Source organism: Anoplopoma fimbria, chromosome 18 (assembly GCF_027596085.1).
Source record: "Anoplopoma fimbria isolate UVic2021 breed Golden Eagle Sablefish chromosome 18, Afim_UVic_2022, whole genome shotgun sequence".
Classification (NCBI taxonomy): domain Eukaryota; kingdom Metazoa; phylum Chordata; class Actinopteri; order Perciformes; family Anoplopomatidae; genus Anoplopoma; species Anoplopoma fimbria.
Window position 1 is genome coordinate 23371993 of NC_072466.1, and position 24393 is coordinate 23396385.

The window sequence follows — 24393 nt, forward strand, 5'->3', positions numbered from 1 at the left end:
CCCCAAAGTCACACAATAACTCAAACAAATTAACCAAGAGCAGTAGACCAGCAATTCCCGTGTTCTGGGAGGTAAAATAAAAAAAAAAAAAATTCAATGGTGTCTGGTTGTTGAACATAGATGGATACCATGCCTTCAGTCCCCAAAATCACGGTCTCACAGCAAAGCAAACTGGCAAAAATTCTAAATATAGCGTACACTTAAACCAATATTGATTACATTAAGGTCGCTTAATATACATAATGCAGCTGCCCCCACAGCAGCACATAATGCAGCTGCCTTGTGGTAACTGGGGGCATGCCGACCGTCATCCACTGTGACTATGGATAAGTACCTCATTCAACCCCACTTAAAATAAACAGAATTATCCCTTTTATCTTGGGGGAAATTATCTTGAATAAACAATAAACTCTTATTTTGAAAGAAAGGCAAATTAAGTAGAGAGTTGAAGCCTTGATCAGCCAAACCATGGTTGAGAGCTGATCACGTGGCTGCAGTTACATGATGTAGGTGTGTTAGGAACCCTCCCAGCATGCAATGGGGCAACACATTCATGGACAAATGTCTTGACATTGTGCTCTTCACTCCCAGCGTTCCACGTTCTGCATGTGGCCTTCTTCTGCTGTCACAGGGGACACACTGCTGTTCATTGTCTCTTGCTGGACAGTGTAGGGATAGCCAGGATTCTCTCCACTGCGTTGTCCCCCCCCCGGGCCCAGCAGGGATGGAGAGCAGGCCAGTGAACACCGCCATGCCCTGTGTCATATCCAATTAGTCCTGAGCTCACCTCAGCCCCAGGATGCCTCTGTTGTCTTTCGGCAGCTCTCTCTGTTTTCATCTCCTTTGTTGCCCCCTCGCTTCCTTTCACATGTCACTCGTGGTCTTCGCTCTTTGCTCTCTCCCTCTCTCTCTGTCTTTCTTTACTTGCGGGTCTCTGTCCTCTTTGAATTTCTGTCTCTGTTTACTTTGCATTTATGTCTTTTCCTTCTTTGGTTTCCCCCATTTCTCTCTCTAGTCCTTTTTTTTTGCCAATTTGCCGTTTTCATCCTCGCTAACCAAGGAGGCAAAAGTCAAATCTAGTGGAAGCACACTGCCTCCTAAAAATCAGTCCAGGGAGCTTTAACCAGAAACATGAGATTGTTAAAAAAGAAAAAAGACAGAATCAAAAGGTGTGAACTAGAACAAAGACACAGATATTGTGTGCATGTAGCTGGAGCTCTGTCTTGTGTCATGCAGGAGAAGTGCATTTTCTACAGGTTCCTGCTGATACCAGGCATAAGTTGAATGCGTCACTTTGTGAAAAGTGAACAAAATTTTGGGGAATGCTCGTCATGTGGATGTCTCCTTTGTCTAATTTTAGCAACTCTGCACCCAGCTTTCTAAAAATACATTTTTAGTCTTCCCTGTAGAACGACCAGTAATGGCATGTTCTTGTTACTGCCTATCTGTTACTGGTTAGCAAACAGTTGCCTTTATACATCCAGCAGACACACTCCCTCTTATTTAACTTCCCTAGGGCAAATATCTGACTCTGTAGCTGCTAAAGGTTCCACCATGTATATAAGCTAGTCATGCAGGAAGCAGACAGTTGGTTTATCAGAGCTTTCTCTCTCAAAAACAAAATGTTTTATTACTAGAGATGTAGGTACAGATACTTTATCCCTAAGTTGAAAACATACATGAATACAAAATAAATAAATAAAGATAATATCAGAGCTCTTTCACTAGAAACAGCTGCATGTTGTGACCGGAAACTAGTTTAACAAGGGTGGTCAAGGTTAACTTACCTATTGAAGTTGCAAAACGCCCACAGCTAATGGTGGCTATTGTTATTGGCAAACTATACGCAGCTGGATATCATTGTGAAGCTGCCATTACTGCATCAGTACAGGAGGTAAACACACTGTATGTCACCAGGAAACATGTTTAATGGGCCCCGTTTAGACCTTACCCGATAGAGAGTGGACACAGGTATGAATAAACCGGACATGCAATGAGATCTGAATCCTAAGACCAGGTGGTCTGGGCCTCATCTGCCCACATTCTTTTAGCAGCGTGTACGCACTGCCACTATTAACACTGTGTTTGGTCTTCATAACGAAATGACGTTTGTTTATTTGACACATTGTAATGCCAGGTGTGAACGGATGTACTTATAGCTGTCCACTTGTGATCATATCGCCCAAGATGCATGTTAATGCCAGGTCTTATTGTTTGTTGCCACTTTCCTTTACCTCTCAGAAAGGCTGCCTATTAACAATGTCTTCAAAGCAACCGACTCTTGAATAAATTGAAGCATAATGTGACATTATTCAGTTATTGTCATTCATGGCCACGGTAGCTGCTGTTCAGCAAAAGTTCTCACTTCAAGATTCGTGAAGTGCATCCATGTCCTGTCAGATCCTTCATTTAGCTCGTCCTTAGCCAGCAGATGAAATGTTTGAAAATGTTGACATGTTTTAAGCGCGTACTGCCTCTCTAAAAGTGGGGACACGGTTTCTGCTCCCTGGCCGGTGAACCCAACAGTCACTGGGCCTCCCAGCAGGAGTGGCAGACTTCGGGGGGTTTCCTCCTCAGATCTCGGTTGAACCCGACTCTCACAGGCCCGTCTCCACCTACTCCTGATGGAGACTAAACCCCCTGATTGCCAACTCTGTTTGATCACAGCTTAGTCCTAAACTCAAAACAGTACCCCTGCTCATCATTGCCAATCAGACCCCCCCCCCTCGCTCCCGGAGAAGCATCCAGCCCAGCAGGGCCGCCGTCACGTGTCAGGGCAATAAAGATTTAGGGCAGGAAATTCCACACTTGACTTTAATAAAGTTCTTTTTTCAAAATCCTCACGCTTGACAGAGTTCCCATGTTTGATCCACCTCTACGCTGATGCAATCAATGGAATCAATGCGCCGTGCAACAAAGAATCTAAAAAACCCCAATAATAGGTACACCTGTTTACATTTTCTGCTCCCCTAAGGCTCAAACTTGAAAGCAAATTCTTAATCTGGGATGAAGTGGAAGAATGATAAAAGGGACTGGACTGGTAAAAAGGGAGGATTGAAGATGAATGGAAGCCTTTAGTGTGTTTTGAAGTCCACCGCACAGCTTGAACACTCAGCTTCAAAACAGTTCAAGTGTCTAAAGTACAAGTAGAATATATCCTTGAAATGGTAACAAGGGCGTCTCATTGTACCTACCTATACTTTAACGCATTTTTATTCTTATTTTTTGCAGTTCTGGCAAACTGTAGTATCATTGATGATAAGTCCAAAACCCCAGGTTAGCCAAAAAAACATTCAACTTTTATTAACACAAATTACACACTTTAAAATCCAATTCCCTGGTTCAGCTTTGACCTCCTGTACCTGCAGTAGGTTTGGGCACACTTTAATCACCCCATGTTGTGTCAACAATGAGGGGTTTATTAAAGAGATGCACTGATTGCAATTTTTTTTCCTTTATAGTCCCGAAAACCCATTTCATCCTTTCCGGAGTCGGTGTAAACCGTCAGAATTTCTAAACAATATCCTTTTAGTTTTTTATTGTCATGTGCATAAAACACACAATTTAAATGATAAGGCATAAAATCATTATATTGATGTACAAAGGTGCATAGTACAAAAGTGGGAGAATTTCTGTAGCATCTCAACGGCTCTCAACATGGCGACGCTTGAGCCGGCTTTGGTTTAATAAGAGATGTTAAGGTCCAGCTTTGAAGGCTTTTGCCCTCTCAGCTTTGAGATGACCATCTCATTCTTCCATTGCAGATGATCAACTAATCACACTTATATTCACACTCATATTGGCCACACAAACATACAGTATGTGTTGAATAGTTTCCCATGTGGAAAGCAAGTGAGGATTCGGATTTTTGCTGTCACACAGACAGGAGATCTTTCAGACCTTATAATACTCTGTACTCTACTGTGTGTGTTTTCTAGAAGACGCAGCAGCGGTCCCAGACAGGCCGAGTCCCAGCGGTCATCCCAGGATCAGCCCCTGGAAGAGCCCCTGCACCTCCAAGCTCAACGACAGCACCCTGGGGGGGACGTTCGTCCGCTGGGAGGAGAACGCCATACCCTGGTGAGTCCCACCAGCACAGACTCTGCTGCATGAGCTCTGAATGTGAGGGAAGTTCTGACAATTAAAGCAGAATACCCCTCATTAACAATTTTTGAAAACCCTATTAATTGACTGTTTCATTCCGTCATTGACTGCTGACTCCTTTTAACCAGCCGGTTGGAGCTGCAAGTGATCAACAAATGTTTCTGTAGTAAAAGGCATTTTTGGCAATCAGCCAGGCGAAAAACAAATCCTACCTAGTCTGTTGCACAGCACAATTTGGCCTTTGGCGTTGGTCAAAAACTGATATCCATAGAAAAGTTTGTTATCCATTTGTAACTAAGCATCTGAAGATTAATTCCATACCCGATAAATTGATCCACCAAAGTCAGGCAAGATAGGATATTAATAAATCCTAGCTTTCGTTATCTTTGCCGCCATTTTGACAGAACTCAAGGGTCTGCTGGAGTCCACAAATTTCGTCTTCAAAGGGTGCACATGTAGGCTCTGTGCAGACGTCCCCATACCCACAATCTGTTTTGACCACACGGACTTGTCTGGGCTTGCCGCCAATACACTACGGTAGCATAGCAATCTAGTGGTAGCATAGCAATCTACGGAGCATGTGTTGAACTCCAGGAAGTATCTCCTTGGAGGGATCTGCACCCTGCTGAGAACTCTATTTTTAAGTTTTTTTATTAAGTGTTATTAATGTACATTTTTCCATCATTTTGGAAGATATGTTTTTTTTTACCCTGCTCTCACCAATCCTCCTGTCTCATTATGTTAATTATACAAATGAATAACCATAATCAAACTTTAATCATCCCATTTCATTTCATTTAGCTTCCCGTGTCTCTAAAATAAAACTTATTTTGTCTTCACATGTCACACATTCATTTTTAAACAGCAGTACAAAATTATTTAACATGATTTACTGTGGCACCTCTTAAAGCATTTATTTTAATAGCACTTGTCTCTGTCTCCCTGAAGCTCCCTTGTCCTGGATGAGGTGGAGAAGCAGAGCACCTGTGAGCTGGAGGTCGACGCTGTGGCTGTGGACGTCCTCAACCGCTTGGAAATTGAAAGTAAGACCACTCAGGACAACATCACGCCCGCTTCACCCCCTCCAACAGCCTTTGACACAGTATTCTAGACCACTCTGAGACAGCCGTAGGAATGAGAAAGGGGACAGAAAGAAAGAAATAAGGAAATAATTATTTCATGGAACTGAACAAACCCATAAAGCAGGATGGCATTATCTGACAAAGCTACCCAAACCCAGAACACATGCAACTATTGCTTGTGTTTGGTTATGCATATTTCTGCAGAATGTGCTTAGGATTTAGTGACTTTGTCTTTGAGCTCTTTGCTGCAGTTTACAATATTTTGACAGTTTTTGGGTTTTTTTAGACACAATTTGGATATTTTTCCCTTTTTTTTAATCACTCCAGTCGAAGCCAACCACAGCTGTACTTGTTAACCCCGGGGTGCACTATTGCTGACACATAGTTTCTTGGTATTAAAGTCAAACATTTGTCCAGCAGGTACATTCTCAATGGCATTCGAGGCCATAAGTGTCACACATTATGTTGGTGCAGCTTTAAAAGAGCAGTTCAGTAAACATGTCCTTCCCTGAATGTTTTATTTTCTTCTGAGATAACTTGCATGGAGGCTGTAAGTACACAGCTAGCCCTTATGATTTAAATCTGGCTGGACGCAGAATCGTAAAACCACAACAAGCATCTGTCCCAGTGAAGAAAGGAAAGGAGAGGCCTCTCCAGGGCAGGCAGTTCTTGTGTTCTGACTCATACTTTTCCATCTGCTATATAGCTGTGAATTAAACCCACACTGTTGAGAATGAACCTACATTATGAATGGGTTGAGTTTAACAGATTGGTCTGGTGTTGCTTTGATACATCAGCACTGCTGGACATAAAACTTCTTGGTTGTAGGTTAAAAACTCCTCATATAAACAGCCATAAAGTGTTATGTTATTGTTAGATGACCAACTGTGCTGCGACTCTCCTCTGTTTCCAGATCAGATCGGCAGGAACCCGGGCCTGCAGGCCATCTGGGAGGACGAGAAGCAGAGGAGGAGAGAGAAGAACCAGGTCTCCCAGATAGAAACCCCCGAGTCACAAGGTGAGCAGATCCACAGCGGTGACTCTGTGTAAACTGACAACTCTTTTACTTTGTATCCTATGCTAAAGGCGATAAAGGAGGAGGCATTGAAGCACTTTTTGTCAGCATTTAGAGAATTCAATCGGCTCTAATCGTGTCTGCAACTTTAAAACTTGCAGGTCATTTTACTCAGGAAGGAACCTCCCTAAGACAAAAAAACGCAGTCGTCTTGGTCTCATTTCAGTGGTGCCAGCTCTCTGCTTTCTAAGTTTCTGAGGCAATACAAATTATCTTGAAGCTCACGTTAGCTCCCTTAGCTGAACCAGTTGTACAGCCTTCAGAACTAATCGTGTGATTGGTGACAAAACTTTATCCTCTAACCACAAACGAGAGCTTTAATCTTGCCCCCACCCCCCACCCCACCCCACCCCATACTGTCATGGCAACAGGGTGATAAATAATCACAGGCCCATCTGCTGCGTTGTGATGAAACATGTTTGCTCTCACATGTGCAGGCCTAGATCCAGGTACAAAGGGTTCAGAAGAAGGAAATGTTAATGTCCAGGTCTCACAAAAGATTACAGTTTCTACAGAAAATATATAAAACAAAATAAATAAATAAAATATTTGGTTGTACAGTCATGGTATGTAGAATTCCACCCAGTTTTATTGTTGTAATTAAGTGATTTAACTCCACTGACAGCGACCACTACCGGCAATTACTGACTGCGATGTAGCCGAGAGTTTGAGGTCTGGAAAGACTCTGGGAATCTCACAACAGACAGCTTTACAGGAACGAGGAACGCACTGTTGAACCAGTTTGTCTGATGTTTTCCAGATCGTGGTTTTGTCACTCCAACCGAGAGTGAGAAAATCTTCATGAAGAGATTCAAGGAGATCCTGAAGGAGAACGAGTTCGACGTGTAAGTTTCCCGTCCTTCCTTCGCTCTGTTGTCGCGGCGACAAGTTGGGGCTGGGACCTATGGGCTCTCCAGATGTTTCGGGACAACTTTGATTTTAAAGTAATTGTTACACATTTGTCCCTTTTCACTGAGGAAAGCCAGAGTCACTGGCAAAAAGCAGGATCGTATGAAACAATGTGTTTGAAATAAGCACAAGATGCTTCCAGTCACATCAGAGGCCCTCAGTGTCTGACCACATTCCTCACAAGTTTCTCTCATCTTTGATTCTTTGTGTTAAACTGAAATGTCCTCAGTTTCCCTGTGCCTCTCAGCTTCAAGTCGGGGTCTTTGTCCTCTCAGGGCAGAGAGGGGGGGAGCGACAGCAAGGGGCTGGGGAAGGAGAAAGTGAAGTCAGAGCAGATGTAGCGAAGGGGGTGGAGACAGAATGGGCGTAGCACTGTGAAAAAGGGGGAGAGAGAAACGATGTCGACGAGGTTACACACCCCCTCCCAGTCCCACGATGTACAGGCATGAAAGCATTTCCTGTTATAAATAAAAAGTACAGTCAGCCCTGGCAGCCGTGCGTTCCTCTGCATCGGATCCAGATGGCTTCTATTCACTAACCTCTGATATCAGACAGGAACGGGGGAGAGATGGGGGAGGGGGGGCAATGTGGTGTGGGAGAAGTGTGGTCTTTCGGTGTGGAGTGATGGAACACACACACAGCTGGCTGGCGGCTCTCGACTCTCCCACTGCCTGTCTCCGTCCCTGTCTCTGTTAATACTCAGGCAGCCCTTCCGTCTGATGGCTTTCCCTGACTCTATTATGCATCGCTATTGTTGATGCTGTATTCTCAAGGTCTCACTAGGCACTGCGGACATTTCAAATTTCTTTTTCACTTTAACCCTTTTTTTATTTTTTAATGTTGCATGTTCTCAATCTTACATTCTGTCACACAAACATTTTTACCATCATTTCTTATCACTTCTAATCTCTTAACCCTCTACTGCATGGACATGCTTTTTTGAGTGGGGAAATATTTTGCCCTATTTTTTTAATTTTGGCGTTTAGGCAATTTATAATTTATCAATCAAAGAGATATACCAAATCTCTTTTGGTTGTATCAGGGCAACAATGTCAACCTTACTAGCCAGATGGTTTTCTACACAGAACAATTTTAGAAGCCATGATTGGAAACTGATTGGAAAAGGGCAGGTACTTGGCAGATTATTGGATAAACCACCCGTCCATCAAAATCTCACCGCCGCCAAGTAGAAGAAGAGCGATGAACATCTTTTCCATTGAGAGAAGCCTTCAGTCTCGTTCTTTGCTCTTTTTTCAATACTCTCCACTTCTGATAGAAGCGATGCTATTGCAGCATCTTCATTGGAAACTGTTTAGAAAAAGTCGGGCACTTTTAAAGAATACATGGCAGGTGATTGGACGAGCCATCTGTCAATCAAACTCTAACTGAAGCCAGTTGGGAGAACAGAGAAAACATGTTTACCTTTTAAGATAAAGCCTACAGTGTTGTTCATCACTCTTCTTTCATTGAAGAAATATTCTCCAGTTCTGATTGAACTGATGCTATTGATGCATCTACGCTAACGGCCATTGTGGTCTAAAACGAACAGTCGCCTCTCTGTGTCGTCTCACACATCTAAACCACGGCCCTAGTTGCCAGTAGCTCCTCAAAGGCCGCTGGTTGGTCCGGCCACTGGTGGTTTGGACACAAATGCGTTACTTGAAGCTTGACGAGATGGATTCTCTCGTGATCTTGTGATATCACCAGAATTTATCTGCCGTGCAAGGAAACAACAATGAACCATATGGATATAAAAACACAAAGAAACGTCTGAATCCAGAGCAAAAGTTATTAGGTGAAAACCAGCAACATATGCACCATATAAGTTGTATTTGAAACACACATATGGTCCTTTTTATACATTTCTTACTTCCGCCCTACCCTTCACAAAATGCTCTGGTAAATATGGATCATTCTTTCGGTCCTAAAGAAGTGCAAAACCACCTCCAAAACTTGATTGGTGGTTTGGGAAAAGACCCAAACCACAATGAGCCATTATGTTTTTGGGTTGTCCATCTGTCCGTCTGTTCCACCCGTTCTCGTGAGCGCAATATCTCAAAGGCCTAAAGGGAATTTCTTCAAATTTGTCACCTGGACTAAATGATGAACTGATCAGAATTTGGTGGTCAAAAACACATTTTTTGGCCATAACTCAAGATTTGATAATGACAATTTAACACAAATGTCCTTTAAAATAAATATCTGTATCAGCATTGGCCTCAAAAATCCAGTAATGCTTGCGCTATACTTGTGACCCCTTAACACAAAGCAATGTTGCCTTCAAGCCCAAATCAATGGTTGCACAAGTCTACTAGTTGAGACCAGTTAAACAAAAGAGTGACATTATTTTTTTTACAAAGCCTAAAGGTAAATTGTCCAGTAACTCAGTAGGAAACCTTCAAGGAAAGTCTAAAAAACTACATTAACTAAATATTTATTTCTGCTTCTGATCCCATCTCATGACCTCCTCAGATTTATCTTGCCACCCCTCGTGGGGTCTTGGACCATAGAATTGACCTCTCACCATTATTGCCAACGTGTATAAGGAGATAACAAAAAACATTGATCAGGATCATCATTTTAATCATAGTACATCTCCAAAATTGAGCATATTATCCTAAATAGTAGCATTACTGCAGAATTCTCCAGGGTTTTTCCAGTTTTTTTGGGGGGGGTTCCTGAATCGAGTGTCTCGTATATCTCGAGGGCATCTTGTGCTGTACAGATGGAAAAGCCAATTTAGTAAAATTTGTCATATTGAGCTATATAAATAAAATTCATCTGACCTGACAATGTTGCCTTGAGGCAACAACGTGGAAATTACAGAAAATTAAATGTTGTAAATATTCAATTGAAAGAACAGCCCCCACCCTAAAGATTTCATCAAATATTACAACATGTAAAAATGTAAATATTTCTGAATGGGAGGGGTTTCTGTTACCTCAGTGCAATGATATCTTCCCTTCCTCTTTTCCACTCTCTTTGTATTTCTCCCTCCGTCACTAAAACTGTCACATGAAAGCAGAGCCAGTACAGGCAACCAGGGGGGCGGGGCTCTGTAGCCAAATGTGTTAATCGCTGCGGTAATCTCCCGACGCCTGCCGGGCCTCGCTCCCTCATCGCCCGCTAAAGTCGTTAGCTAGCAGACTAATTAAGAGACAGCCAGACGGTGGCACGTGCACGCCGGCTCTCTGGAGCCCTTTCCTCACACGGCCCGGCAGAGCGAACTCTCTGAATGACAATGAGACTGCAGTAAAATCTCTCTCGCTGTCGTCCTCACCTCAGACTATGGAATAGCAGTGAGACGCCAGCCGATAAAAAGCCATTGATTTCATGCGTTTCTCATCATTCATGAGCTCCGTAATAACCATCCATCATTTACCGTGTTGCATTTATCGTTTAGAGCAAGAAGCCGTTATCTCATTCTCTCACTGGCTGTAACTTCTCACTAAATGCAGCCGCCACTGCCGTGTGTCTATCTAGACGGATTTAACAGTAGTGTTTCCTCTATTCCTCTGAGCTGCTGCTGGGCTCAGACAGTGTGTTACGCAGCTTCACATGTCTGTCCCCACAGCCGCCCCCAGTGTTCCCAGTGTGTTTCATCACAGTGTGTTTCTAAAGCCCCCCCCACAAACATCTGGCTTTTGTCTTCAATTGGAAAGGTTACAATTGGCTTTTATTCTTGGGCATTAGTCCCTGGTATTTATTTATCCAGCTCTGATTGGCGATGAAGGAAGCATGACCAGGGTGGACACGCTAATATTCCATTTTCCGGCCCAATGCTATGCGACGCACGTTGAAGTGAATATATAGTAAATAAAATCAACAGGGATTTGAAAATGACATTTATTAACGTAAAAAACATGAAATTCATTTGCTCTCCTCAAAGCCACCAGACTCCGGTCAGATAATAGTATTTTTTTTCCCCTTGCTGATCATGAAACATACTTCATTCAAATTCGACAGAAACATAATAAAACTCAACAAAAACAATCACCAATTCTGATTTGGTCAAAATAAACGAGTTACGTTTGATAAGAAACGGCTGTTTTTATGCTCTGCTTAAAGCCACATTGACAGAGACAGTAATTTAACCTGTAAAACATATGACTCAAATTCTACATAAACAAAAAAAATCATCAAAATCGTGGAACTCTGGATTGAGAGTTTGAAAGAGAGACGGAATAAGTAACGTAAAGAAAAAAAGGAGGCACCACCGGAACACTTTCTCCGTTTACCCATGTTAAAAAAAACTTTGCATATACAAACCAATTTTGGTGGAAAAAAGGGTATAATCTTGGATTTATCCTGCATCCGTGCGTGGCTATAGCCACTGAGTCGGGGGTTGAATTAGTAGCTTGAGGGCATTTCATATTCAGTTTCTCCTGCTCATTGTAGGATTTAAACCTGCAACCTCTTAAATCAGATGTGAAAAAACCCTCTTCCACACAAGGTTTAGATCAGCTCAGGAGTAGCACCTAAAATGGAACTTTCTTTTTTCTTTTTTTATGACTGTTCCTGTGAAATTTGTTCCACTCTTCAGCGGCTGCCGCCCGCCTGGTCTGCATTTCAATATTTCAGAGTCACTAAGTGGTGAGTTGCTAGGCGATGCAGCAGGGCAGCATGGGTAAGAGAGCGTGATAGGCAGCTTGTAGCTGAGAGCGATCTGGAGGGATACAAAGCCTGAGTTGGCTGCCTGCCCGTTTTCCATTCATATTCCGTCTCTACCGCACAGACACACACGCACAGCACTTAGCTGCACACACACACTCAACACACACACACTTAGCAGACAAGAGACGCTCTCGACCCATGTGCAGCCACACACACCACCTCTGTGTACACACACATGCAGAGTAAACAGAGCACTTCCCCTGATTAAGACCCACAGTAAAGAGATGCTAATACATGACTGCATGGGGGCCGGATACCAGAAGGTCCTTTGCTTTATGATTCAGGTAACAGCCACGCTGACAGAACTGCTGATCCTCATGAGTTGCAATGAATAGAAGCGATTTCTATAATGTGTGATTTTAGCAGGAGTTATCACCATGCAGAAATGGTCTAAATGTTTCTGTTTTTCTCTGCTCAGGACACAGGGTTTGTCCGTTAGCGACGGGGAGGACCAAGAGGATCTAGTCGGTGAAATGACCCTCCATTCCGACCCGCTGAGCCCAGAGGGACTGCCATATACCCCCGCTAATGCTGTGGAGTCACACAGGCAATCGCAGCCAGGTGAGAAAAAACAACCTACTGCTGGGGATGCATGAGAGCATTAGTAGAAATGGAGCCTCTGTAATGGAGAGTTGCCAAAGTAAATCCAACACAAAGAGCAAAATGGCAGAAATCAAAGTCAAAGTCAATTGTTTCCCGAGCACACTCACAAAAAGTGATTTCAGATATTTGCTTATGGGAATTATCTTTGAACCTCCTCTTTCAGTCTGGCCTGGAGCTTTGGATTGTATCGGTCTGTGTTAAATGGACCTTGAGGTGTGATTGTTTTGTCAAAAACTAAAGGTGGAGGAACAAAAGATATAAATATATTTGTTAAGAGCCTTTCATTCTCTTTATGATACATAGCAACCATCCGAAGGTTTGCCTTTTCTCGCCCATGAGTAAGAGACTTCTTCTTTGCCATCATTGATTGTTTTCCATTGCATCACAACACACATCTGGTGTTTTTTCAAAGGAGGATGGCACAAGCAGCCCAAGCAGACCAATCACAACTCCTACATTCTCTTCATCTCTTCTTCTTCGTAGCTCCTGTAGCCCACTTTGAGATTTGCATTAGCCTAATCGGCCTGCACTCTCTCTGCCAAGGCCCCTGCAGGCGCACAGAAACTCATTGACCTCATGCTGAACCACAGTATTCCTGCTGGATTGTGTGTGTGTGTGTGTGTGTGTGTGTGTGTGTGTGTGTGTGTGTGTGTGTGTGTGTGTGTGTGTGTGTGTGTGTGTGTGTGTGTGTGTGTGTGTGTGTGTGTGTGTGTGTGTGTGTGTGTGTGTGTGTGTGTGTGTGTGTGTGTCTTTGTCTTGATGGACATCTCTTTTTCTATGTGCTCAATCAAGGTCTACCTGACATTATAAAGTATGATGTTTCAGTGATGCTAACAGTACTATTGTGTCCCGTGTGTGTGTGTCCGTGTCCCCAGACTCTGTGAGGAGCAGTGGTAAAACCCCAGAGGAGGCTGTTGTGGACGAGGAGGCCATCTTAAGCCTCCTGGAGAACAGTCAGACCTTCCTCCCGCTCTCCCAGACCTCCAACCACTCGCCCCTGTTAGGTACGGAGCCACTTAGATCTACCAACCTCTCCAGTCTGCTCACTTTATACACTATTACAAATCTTTTCAATACTTACATTGATGTGAAGCCGTGTCTGTATGATGAATGGACTTATTTTTTCTCATTAATCAGTGTTTTGTACTTGTTTTCCAAGACTCTGACGAGCACAGATGTAATACACATATTGCTAGAACTAACGCAATTGACTCCTCCCAGTGTATCTCTGATGTTATAAAGAAATTAGAAATCGTATTATTCATGTTTAGACGTTATCTTTAGTATAAAAAGGAATGCAGGGGATCGTTTTCAGTACATCAATGGTTACAGTGCCAACAGGAACATGACTTTTCATGGTGTAGAATCACCATAATTTAAAGAAATAACATAAACGTATCGAGGCGAAGTAGAAGCCCACTCTGCAATCACTACTGCGTGAGCAACATGGTCATTCAAGTTTCAAATTAGTTCTTATCAAATGCATCACAATTACAGAAGCAGTCTTGGTTCTAAAGCTCCTTCTCACAATGCCAATTAAAAAGAAAACCACTCATTAAATACAAATTAGAATCTAAGACATAAATGTAAGTGCAAGTGACTTTGGACATTACTAAGAGAGTGTCCCAACAACATGGTTTGTATATCTCTGGAACACTGACACTCTCCTCTATTTATTCCAATGCAGATATTTGTGAGGTGTTGGTACATTTTGCATAAATATATCCATAATTGACAAATTGATAGACTTTCTAAATAGCTCTGCTTATCCCAGAAATGTAAACATATGGCATGCCCGACTAAGACATGGTGACCTGTGGTGACTAATGCTGAAAGCCTGTAAATAAAGGGCGTAAAAGGCTAGGGTTCAAAAGGTTAAGACCGTTCATAGCTTTGATTTAATTGGTTTAATGTCTTTTAAATGCTTTGTTTTTGTTGACCGTGCAGACAGCAGCCAGGACCAAGCCATCATCGATTTGCTGGCAGGGCTGGAGAACGATGGTTTCTGCAGGACCCCCATTAGGCAGAACTCCCAATCCCAGTCACTCCCTGGTGCCAGGAGCTACCACTGCAACAGTGACGAGGAGGAGGAAGGACCGGAGCTGGACAAGGTGGAGGCCGAGCTCAGCGTGCTGATGTCACAGCGGTGGGACAACGAGCCTCCTGACAACTCACCATCACCAAGGCAAGTTTGTCTATATCCTTTCTGAGTGAGATATTAAGAGAAATGTAGTTTTATGGAACCATCAGTTAGTTAGTTGTTTCAACTCATACACATTTTCACCATTTGTTCTGCGGCTCGGTTAAGTAACAAATGTTGGAAGAATATAAACATTCCAAGTTGAACACAAATGTGCAGATGAGACTAGAGATGGTTATTTGTTGTACCAACAGAAATGTGATTGTAGCTCCGAGTATTGTGTATTATCAAGACTAAAAGCTGGCACTGACTGTCTGGTTGAATTTTCAGTCTTGTTTACTTATTCTTTGATCAGACGCAGTTTCATTGGTAAAACCTTTTTTTTTTTTTTTTTTTTTTTTTATTGTATTTTTTAACAACAACCTAACTCAAAGCAAGGTGAAAAATCTGGACCTGATGTCAAACAACAGCTGATCTGGCAGAAACTTGGCCCGATTCCAATAGTAAATAGAGCGGGGCAATCAATTTTGGGGTTTAAATTTAGCTTAGTCTGTACAGTCTCTGCCCAGCTAAAGAAATAGTAATGTAAGTAAACACAACATCAAGGTACATTAGAAAATATTCCCCATTTTGTGTGTTCTCCTGCTTGAGTGCGAGCGGGAACCAGCAAGCATTAAGCATTGAGCTGTGCCTGTGCATTGTTTAACGAGTGCTCCTCTCATCCCGGCGGTTTCAGGCCCGGTGTGAAGGAGCCAGAAGACTGCTTCAGCGACGAGCAGCAGGAGTCCTCCGACGAAGACATGGAGTGGAGTGGGAATAACTCTCTGTTCGCCAACCTGTCCATCCCCCAGCTCGACGGGGCCGCAGACGAGAGCAGCGGTGAGTCACCTCATGCTGAGCCGGCACTTGAATGTCAGTTTTGCTTTGATGCTTATCTTACACCCTCCTGCTGATGTTCCATCAAGGCTATCAGAATACATATCTGACTGCAGCGGCACAATAACAATCTCGGTTGACACGAGGTTTTGGCTGTACAATCTAATTTTATCGCAAGGGAGCTATGGTTTAATATGGTGCAAGACTTTGGGATTGTAATTGATTCCCTGGAGTTATTATCAATTAACTCTTAGCCACATGAGTGCACCTGTGTACTATGTGTATGTTCCATTCGCTCTAGTTATTTATTATGGCATCAGGCTATTGTTTTAATGAGATGGTCTTTTTATAACACTGCCAAGGCTGCTGGTGTCAGAGCAGGAGCACATGGAACCAGTGTGCCATCAGCCCTCTGTGTAGCTCTTTTGCCGGAACCACTTGGCTGCTGAAACATGGTTAAAATGATGCACTTCAGTTACCATGGTATGTAGATATTTGGGAAGCAGAAATATGAATATACAGAAATGATATGAACCTGTGTAGAGGTGGGTGATGTGGCCAAAATAACTGTATATTTGATTTTATATTACGGTAACTGTAGATATCATGTTAGAGTAATTGTTCGGTAAATTCAATTAAGAAATGGTTTCAAATAACCACTTTGAGGTGGTTATTCTACATATAGCACATATTTTACAGCATAATCCAGTGATGGCCATAAAGTCATCATATTTATGTATTAATTGCAGTTGGAGATGATTTAATAAGCACTTAATGAACTGTCAAACAACTGTACAGTGTCCAAGTAGCATATAATTGTGCCAGCCATCATCTCCAGTGTTAATGGATTGTTTTGATTTGTTAGTGAGCATATTGAGTCCTAGGTGTACAATTAATTTCACAGAAGTGTTAAAATGGATTACCTGCAGCACATTTCAGACAGGGAGTAGGTCTCTTGGGGACTTAAGACTCATCTAGACCTCTAAATTCTCCCATACTTAGGAGCCACGTTTATTTCTAAAATGTTTTGTGAAGTACTCTTAAAACAACAACTAAGGAGCCCTAAAGTTGAAGCTTACAGTCCATAATGTTCTATTAACTTAGCCAGGATGGTTTCTGAAAATCTGAATCAATTATTTTTGCTGCTGGTAACCTACATTCAGGAGCCTCTTTTGTTGTATCCATAGATTCATCCCTAACGGACAGTGGCTCCAGGACCCAGTCTACGGTCATAGTCTCAGAGAAGATGCTCGGAAAAATGAATCCCTTTTCCGGGGAGACGGTTCATCTGGAGCCGCCTTCTTCAGCTAAGATCCTTCTTGAGCACAGACCAGTTCATGTTCTGGACACGGAGCAACCACTTGACAAGCACTTTCAATCAAAAAGCAGCCAGGACAGCAGTAATGAATGTTTAACAGGTTTCAAGTTTAATAAAGAAATCCCCTACATCCCACCAGTGAAACACCCCATCCCTTGCAAGTTATCCAGTCACCCTGAGGTGTCTGCCATTTGCGTAGACAAACAGAACATACGACCCCTGTACACCTATGACAAGCAAACCTCCATAGCTTTGGATAAGACAGACCTAGAAAGTTTCCCATTTGGTCACGGAAAGGTCACCAAAAACGGGAAGATGTACAGCAGCATAAAGAATGTAGAAACGAACTGTCTGTCCATTCTTCAAAACCACAGGACCTTCTCTCTCTGTTACTCAGAGCTGAGAAACTGCTCAGCTAAGACAGAGCTGGACCTGAGCCAGAAGGACAGTAAAAGCCCCATCCTGAGGAACATCTCCTCAGCACCTTCACCCATGGTGGATGATGGATTTCTTGATCCTCAGGAGGAAGAAATGGGCCAGGACAGTGAGGAGGGAGATGTTGGTGAACTCAAAATCAGGTACGAGGACTATCAGGAAAATAAGACTGAGAGGACTATTGTGGCCCAGCAGGAAGCTCACTACAAGTTCTTCCCAAGCGTCATTCTCTCCAACTGCCTCAGTAGAAAGAAAGCTGGGAGCAAAAAGCTAGCTGATCCCTGCAGCAAGCTTGAACAGGTCGAGCCTCGCAGGTCTAGGCTAAAAGTGTATAAAAAGGGGTTGGGAATGGCAGGACAGAGGAATAAAATAAGCATATTTGAAAGCTCTACTTCTGACAGCCAGGATAGCACTGGCCTGACCTCAACCACGCCTGCTTGTCCAGTGACTGTAGACACAGAGATGCCAGTTTTGGAGAATAAGTCAATAAAAGAGGCTGAGCCAATTGAAGATGTGCCAATCATGGAGGGGGAGCCAATCACAAAGGAGGAGCCACAAACTGAGGACAGGTCTGTAAGTGAACAGAGTGAACAGACTGAACCACTTTCAGAGCCCCCTGCCAACACCTTTTCCAGTTTTTCCTCAGAAGCTAAAGACTCAGCAGAGGATAGGTTAAGCCCAATACACGATTTATCAGCTAAGGTCACCTGTACTAAACCTTCAGCGCTGCCTGGTAGTAAATACACCCTGAGGGCCAAACGTAAGATGATGTATGATGGTGAGGATGGAGAACACTCAGGTGCCACTCGTTCTAAGAATCCAGCCTCCGTCAAAGAACGGTTTAAGGACACCCATGTCCCCAGTGGGCAGGAAGTAAAGCACCAGAAACGGCGCAAGAAGGAACCCCCTATCATCATCAAGTACATTATCATCAACAGGTTTAAAGGACAGAAAAACATGCTGGTGAAGATGTCCAAAGTGAGTGCAGAGGAGCAGTTGGTGATGCTGACGTCAGACAAGCTAGACCAGTACAATAAACTAGCCCCTCTTAAGGATTTCTGGCCCAAGGTGCCAGTATCCACGGCTATCAAATTTCCCATTATCGAGCCGAAGGTAAAAAAACAGCCCAAAAGAAAGGCAAAGGTCAACTCCACAAATAAGAAAACAGTTTGCAACGCCTCCAAACCCCAAGTTAGACGGGTTAAAAGGGTCAAAAGGACTAAAGGCATTCAGAGAGGTTCAATTCTACCCTCTCTATCGCCCCCTAGGCCATGTTACTGTGAGCTAGCAGACGACCATGACACTGAGTATTCTGATGTCATGGTAGAGTTGGGCTACCTTTCTGATCGATCCCAGAGTCCTACAAAATCAACACCCCCTCGATGTTGGTCCCCAAGTGACCCTCTCATGGACACCAGCAGTTCAGAACAGCTGATAAACCCACTCAGTGACCCATGTCTTAGTTCTGCTTTTCACAAGACACACACAGTGTCTTCAACCAAAGGAGCACAAAAAAAGTGTCAAACTGCCAAACCTAAGAGATCCACAAACACTAAAAGAAAAGTAAGCAAGTCTGTTACTAAGCCTCAGACGGAGGAGGAACCCAAAAAAGAGAAATCAAGACAGAGTGGTGCTGCTCCAAAGCAGAGAAGGAAAGCTAAAGATACAGCAGAAAGCATTGTCAACAGTTCTACAACCCCTGCAAGACCGAGAAAGTCTCGCAAAAAGAAGACTGAGGAGCCCAAAAGCCATGACTCAAGTCAAGAAACCTCCCAGCTTCTTTTCCTGGAGGATGAGCTACCTCCTTCAGTGAGCTCCTCTCAAGACGTCCCTCCTTTTCAGCAGCCAGTGAGCACAGACGGCAACAGCCAAGGCAGTTCCCAGCCAGCATCCAATTCAGACTCTAACTTCGTAGCCCAGTCTATAGAACCAAAGGTTGAGGACTGTGAGACTTCCATCATGGAGGTCAACCAAAGCTATTCAGTACCGGCTCAGCTGAAGCAGCAAGGTTGCCAGACCGCTGTTGTAAAGTTGGAGGCTTCACAAGAGAAGTGCACGACTCCTCCACCTCCTCTGGCTGGTAGACCCCTACTGGAAGACAGTAAAGACTCTAAAGCCTCCCCTACCTCGGGCCCAAAGAACGGGCAGATCCCCACTCTCTCCGAGACCCCTTCTGGCTTGGCTGTCCTCAAGCAACTTCTCCAGAGGAGGCAGCTGGGACAGGCACTTCCTCTACAAGTGGTTGGTACAGACAGCCACTCAACTGCCATAGCTCAGGCCACAGCATTACTAGATCCCACATCGAAACAGGCCAAATCTAGAAGAGCTCCCTCCACCACTCCACGGAAACCGAGGGCCCCGAAATCTACAATTCCCAAGGATAAAAAGCCCAGAATCAGGACAGGCAAGGCAAGCAGCACTCAGCCGAATCTATCAGTGAAGCAGGAGGGCAACGTGTCCGATGACTGCCCCATCTTCCTGTCAGACCCAGGCCTGGACAGCTGCAACTACATAGAGGACAGCTTGTCACCAGAGCTCCCACACAACTATACCTTTGATATAAATGCCATTGATCAGACGGAATTCTCCAGCCCATACAGCGGCAGTCAGTTTGTCCTGACTGATAAAAATTTACCGGTTAAGTTCTTGAGTGATGTCAGCCAGGAAGCTGTATCTGCTCAGGCACTGGGCTTTGAGAAGAAACTTGATAGGCTGTTTGATTCAGGGGAGGAGCTTCAAAGGGGCTCTGACTGGCACAAAGCATTGCCCGTCAGCCTTGACCTCTTTGACAGACCCGAGAACGGGGAGTCGGTATCAAATCACCTCACATTCCTCGACTCAGAGAAAATCAAGAGCAGAGAGTGGGACTTCTCTATAGGTAAAGCCCATACACTCAGCCCCTTTCAAGACTTTCACTGTGAGAGAAAAGAGCTGCTCTTTTCCGTCTTCGACCCTGTGCTACCTTTGCCTTTAAGCTCTGCGTCATTCGTCGAGCACGAGGGCTCCCCAACAGGGGAGCTTCTGGAGGGCATTGATGGACTCACGTCCACCACACCCAGTAGCTCTCCACGCTCCATCAGCTCACAATCCCAGGTGAGGGCAAGCCAGATGCTGCGGGGAGCAGGAGGTGGAGCCCATGTTCTCAAGCCCCTCATGTCCCCTCCAAGTCGGGAGGAGATCGTCGGCACTCTGCTGGACCTGGAGATGTCGGAGGCAACATTCCAGGAGCCGTTCTGCAGCAACCCCTCTGATGCCCCAGGGAAACCAATGTAAGGCTTTTTGCACCATCAGCACAAAGTAATTATTTGTAAGGCATCTTGCATGCATGTTTGGACTAAATCTACGCGTAAGAAATAGGGCCGGACTGATACACCAGCATGGCTGACATTATCGACCAACAGATATATTGTATCATATATTTCGGCAGATAATAAAGTTGTTGCTTAAAGGTACCTTGCAGAGTTTCTGTGTTATGGAACAATCAGGTTTCCAGGTGCTTATATTGTGGACGTAAATGCACATGCACACCTGCAGGAAACACACAATACACTGAATGTAAATAACACTTTTTAGAAAAGGCATTATTGAAAAGCTAAAGATGTGTTTTAGAAGCAGTGTTGCTTTTACATAGTTTGCTCACTAGAGAGCAACTGTAAAATGTACCACTCAGGATCACAATTCCTAAACCAAATTGAGGGGATCCTAAAAATATTAGAATGGAAATCAATACATCCAGCACTCACACTCAAACCCTAAAAAATCCAGTATTAGTCCGGCTAATCAATACTATTTACAGGGCTTTATTTAATAAATCACTTGGGTTTTTGCAAAGTTCTCCACTTCTAAAGTTGTATTATTGCAGTGATTAATGAAAGATTCCTCTGTCTTCTCTCCAGGGAAGTTGGCGGCCGTAAGTTAACGGTGCACACCAGGTTGGCTAAGGAGCTAGCAGAGTTCAGTGGAGACCTGTCTTTGGAGGGCCTCCATTTCTGGAAGACGGCCTTCTCAGCCATGACACACCCTGCCATCACTATTACCTCATCTTCCCAAGCCTGGGGAGCTCGGGCCTCAGAGGCAAGTAAAGAGCATGCCGAGCTTGACCCGTCCTCATCCTGTGACAAGAAGGTCATCCTTCTGCCCTGCAAAAACCCACCAAGCAGAGAGCGTGTGCAGCTGTGGCTGGAAGCCAGGAAACAGTACGAAAGTTTACAAAAAGGGCTGCTAAAGAAGGGGAGGGTTGGGCTGGATGTGGAGGGGAACCCAGAAAGAACGGAGCAGGCAGCTGCTTCTAGCTGTCCAGCAGTGAAGGTTGAGCTGTGCGAGAGACTCTCCAGTATCAGGACGCAAAGGAGAAAGAAATGCAACCTGTCCTTAAACATATCTCCCATGAAGAACACAGGCTCTCATTGTAAATCCACAGCGGTGAGTCCAGTTTCAGATGAAGGCGATGTGGATATCGAGCAGGAGGGCAGAGAGAACGATGATGGTGAAGATAAAACCTCCTCTCCAGAGTCCCCAGAGCTGCCTCCCTGGCAGCAGTCCTGTCAGCCCAGTCCCTCTGGGCCAGACCGGCTCAACGAAAACAGGCAAAGTGTAAACTCTCCAGAACTACTGTCACCTGGGCTCTCTAAGTCACTGGAGAGACTAGGAGAGAACGCCAGTCCTTCTCTCCTCCATTTCAGTAACAGGGAAGATGGCGGGACGAGTCCTCAGCTCCTTCACAGCACCCCCTTTTTAAGGAGGAGGCGGAGAAGCAAGGAAGATCTGGAACCAGTGTGCAGCACGCCCATATCTGAGGGTAAGAAAAGCTTCTTACTGTAATCTGTGTGCCAGGAATTCATCTAATCTGACTTATTCTTTGATAAAAGTGATTGTTTCTTAACGTTGTCTTCCTGTTTCCTATTCCTGCTGCAGAGGATCCAATTTCTCAGAGACTCCAGCAAAGGAGGAGAAGCCAAGCGGACCCGCTGAGACGAGTGTTGCTGACCACACAGATGAAGGTCAGACCTCAAGTGTTGATTTTTTTTAGACCTCTCACCACATCAAAGACCACAATCCTCCCTGGTTAGGGAAACGGTTTTAATACCACTGTAGAGCTGTGCATGGAAAGATGTTTTTATTCTGTTAATTTGAGGTTTCTCATGATCTCTTTGTCTTCCACAGAACCAGTTTGCTGCTTTGAATGTGCCAAAGAAAGATAACTCGGAGATTGAAGGGCCCAGCATAGCCAACTCTTACGGTTTCAAAATCAGCATGCAGAACCTGCAGGATGCCAAAGCTCTGCATGAGGTGAGCTGCCCCAGCCTTTTCCCAGACTCGGTTTTTTTTTGTGCTTTTAGGGTGGAGGACGGGTTACATCTGTCCAATATTTAAGGTCGGAGTTAGATAGACGTTTAATAAATGCGCTTATTGAATCAGAATCTTTACAATTGAATTGGGTTCATACAGTTTTAAGTGGCAGCCAAGATTTGTTAATTTCCATTTTGTTATTGTGCACATAAAACTCACATATAGAAAAAAGCAATATCAAAATGACAATGATAAAAAACCATTTTATATGCAGTTGGGCCTCAGCTCACTGTTGCTGGTTGTCATGGTAACCCGTTGTTGCTTGTGAATTTCCAAGGTGCACAGCAGTCAGAAATGGTAATCACCAGAGCAAGTGCACTAAAGGTTTGTGTGTACATCAAGCTAAAAGATATGCAGGTACATCTGGGACCTCAACACAGTGTAATGCAGTGTCCACACGAAACAATAAGTGCTAGTTTGATTGTTGGATCGTTTGTGTTTAGCTTCCTGGCCTGATTTACTTCTTAAGATGATCATTCTTTTCTGAGTAAATAAACACCTTACCCACAAAATCCAGTGGCTTCAGATTGATTTTCCCTTTTGACACGACATTGCTCTTTGTCTTTTTCCCCCTCAGGTCCAGCACCTAACGCTGATGGGCATGGAGCTCCATGCAAGAACCCGACGTGACCTTGAGCCTGACCCCGAGTTCGACCCCATATGTGCCTTATTCTACTGCCTCAGTTCTGATGCTCCCCTGCCAGATGTTGACAGCACCCAGCTGACAGGCGCCATCGTGGTGGACAAAGACCATCAAAGCAGTGACCAAGGTTAAAACTCGCTTTATTATAGTGCTGCTGGATGATAACAATATTTGTACTAAGATATAATAATATGTAATGTCATTTTAGTATAAGTAGGCAGAAGGGTTTTGCATGGGTTGCTCATAGTCATAAACATAATGTTTTGTGATATTGTAAAGATTCTCAAAAACACTATTGACTTTCAATTTATAGCTTAAATGCAAAGATTAACTCAGTCAATACTACCATATATATTTTATTGCATATTGTACACAGCCATCCTGATGAATCTGTTTACATACTCTCAGCAGGTCACAGAGGAACAGCACCCCTGCTGGTCAGGTCGGGCGTCTCTGGGCTGCAGGTGACATACGCCACAGATGAGAAGGTGCTGTTTCAGGAGCTGATCACCATCATGAGGAGGTGTGTGTGTGTGTGGCCACACATACAAACTGAATTTTGAGTTGGATTTACTTCCTTCTGCTTACTTTTATAAATAAATTATAAAAAAAATATAAAGTCTACACCTAACTACAGGCAAAGAAAGAAATGAATTTATGTGGGGGGTTTTTTCAAATAATTATTTGGATTATGAAATACTAACCTAAGCAACTACTGCTACAAATGTACATTGGTCAGAAAAATTAAAGTCTTGGCTCTGACGTGGCTGTGTTCTGTCAGGTTTGACCCGGACATCCTGCTGGGGTACGAGGTGCAGATGCGTTCCTGGGGCTACCTCCTCCAGCGGGCCTCAGCGCTCGGAGTGGACCTGTGTCAGCAGCTGTCACGAGTGCCAGGTAAAGCTGACTGTCCACACAGCTGCTCCTCTAAAAGTTAACAGGAAGCAATCAGAGTTCAAAGCAGAATCTTTTGGATGGCCAAGTATAAATTTGTTTTCTAAATAGTTTGATTGTTTGCTGATGAATGTCAGGATGTCTTATCAGACTGAAGGTGTGCCGGTGCCCTTTTTATTTCTTCTCCCACAAGTGGTTTTTTTTCTAGCAATCCCTTTTTCCACTCTGAAGGCAATCATTAAATCCAGGTCGAGAGAAAGAGTGTGTTTGTGCATGCATACGCTGTAAATT

The 24393-nt window shown here is 43.9% G+C and overlaps 1 protein-coding gene across 3 annotated transcripts in view; it reads left to right on the forward strand.

Moving 5' to 3' along the window:
- rev3l (REV3 like, DNA directed polymerase zeta catalytic subunit) overlaps positions 1 to 24393 on the forward strand; it is a 68760-nt gene that overhangs the window by 33929 nt on the left and 10438 nt on the right. The window contains exons 5-19 of one of the 3 annotated variants that reach the window (XM_054618040.1): positions 3939 to 4080; positions 5053 to 5147; positions 6100 to 6204; positions 7022 to 7106; positions 12263 to 12405; positions 13323 to 13451; positions 14395 to 14632; positions 15324 to 15466; positions 16651 to 20485; positions 21113 to 22014; positions 22131 to 22216; positions 22380 to 22505; positions 23143 to 23335; positions 23617 to 23731; positions 23990 to 24105. In XM_054618040.1, the coding sequence (XP_054474015.1) occupies positions 3939 to 4080; positions 5053 to 5147; positions 6100 to 6204; positions 7022 to 7106; positions 12263 to 12405; positions 13323 to 13451; positions 14395 to 14632; positions 15324 to 15466; positions 16651 to 20485; positions 21113 to 22014; positions 22131 to 22216; positions 22380 to 22505; positions 23143 to 23335; positions 23617 to 23731; positions 23990 to 24105 (6453 nt within the window). The remainder of the gene's footprint in view (positions 1 to 3938; positions 4081 to 5052; positions 5148 to 6099; positions 6205 to 7021; positions 7107 to 12262; positions 12406 to 13322; positions 13452 to 14394; positions 14633 to 15323; positions 15467 to 16650; positions 20486 to 21112; positions 22015 to 22130; positions 22217 to 22379; positions 22506 to 23142; positions 23336 to 23616; positions 23732 to 23989; positions 24106 to 24393) is intronic. The other 2 variants (XM_054618041.1, XM_054618042.1) reach the window with 2 other exon arrangements.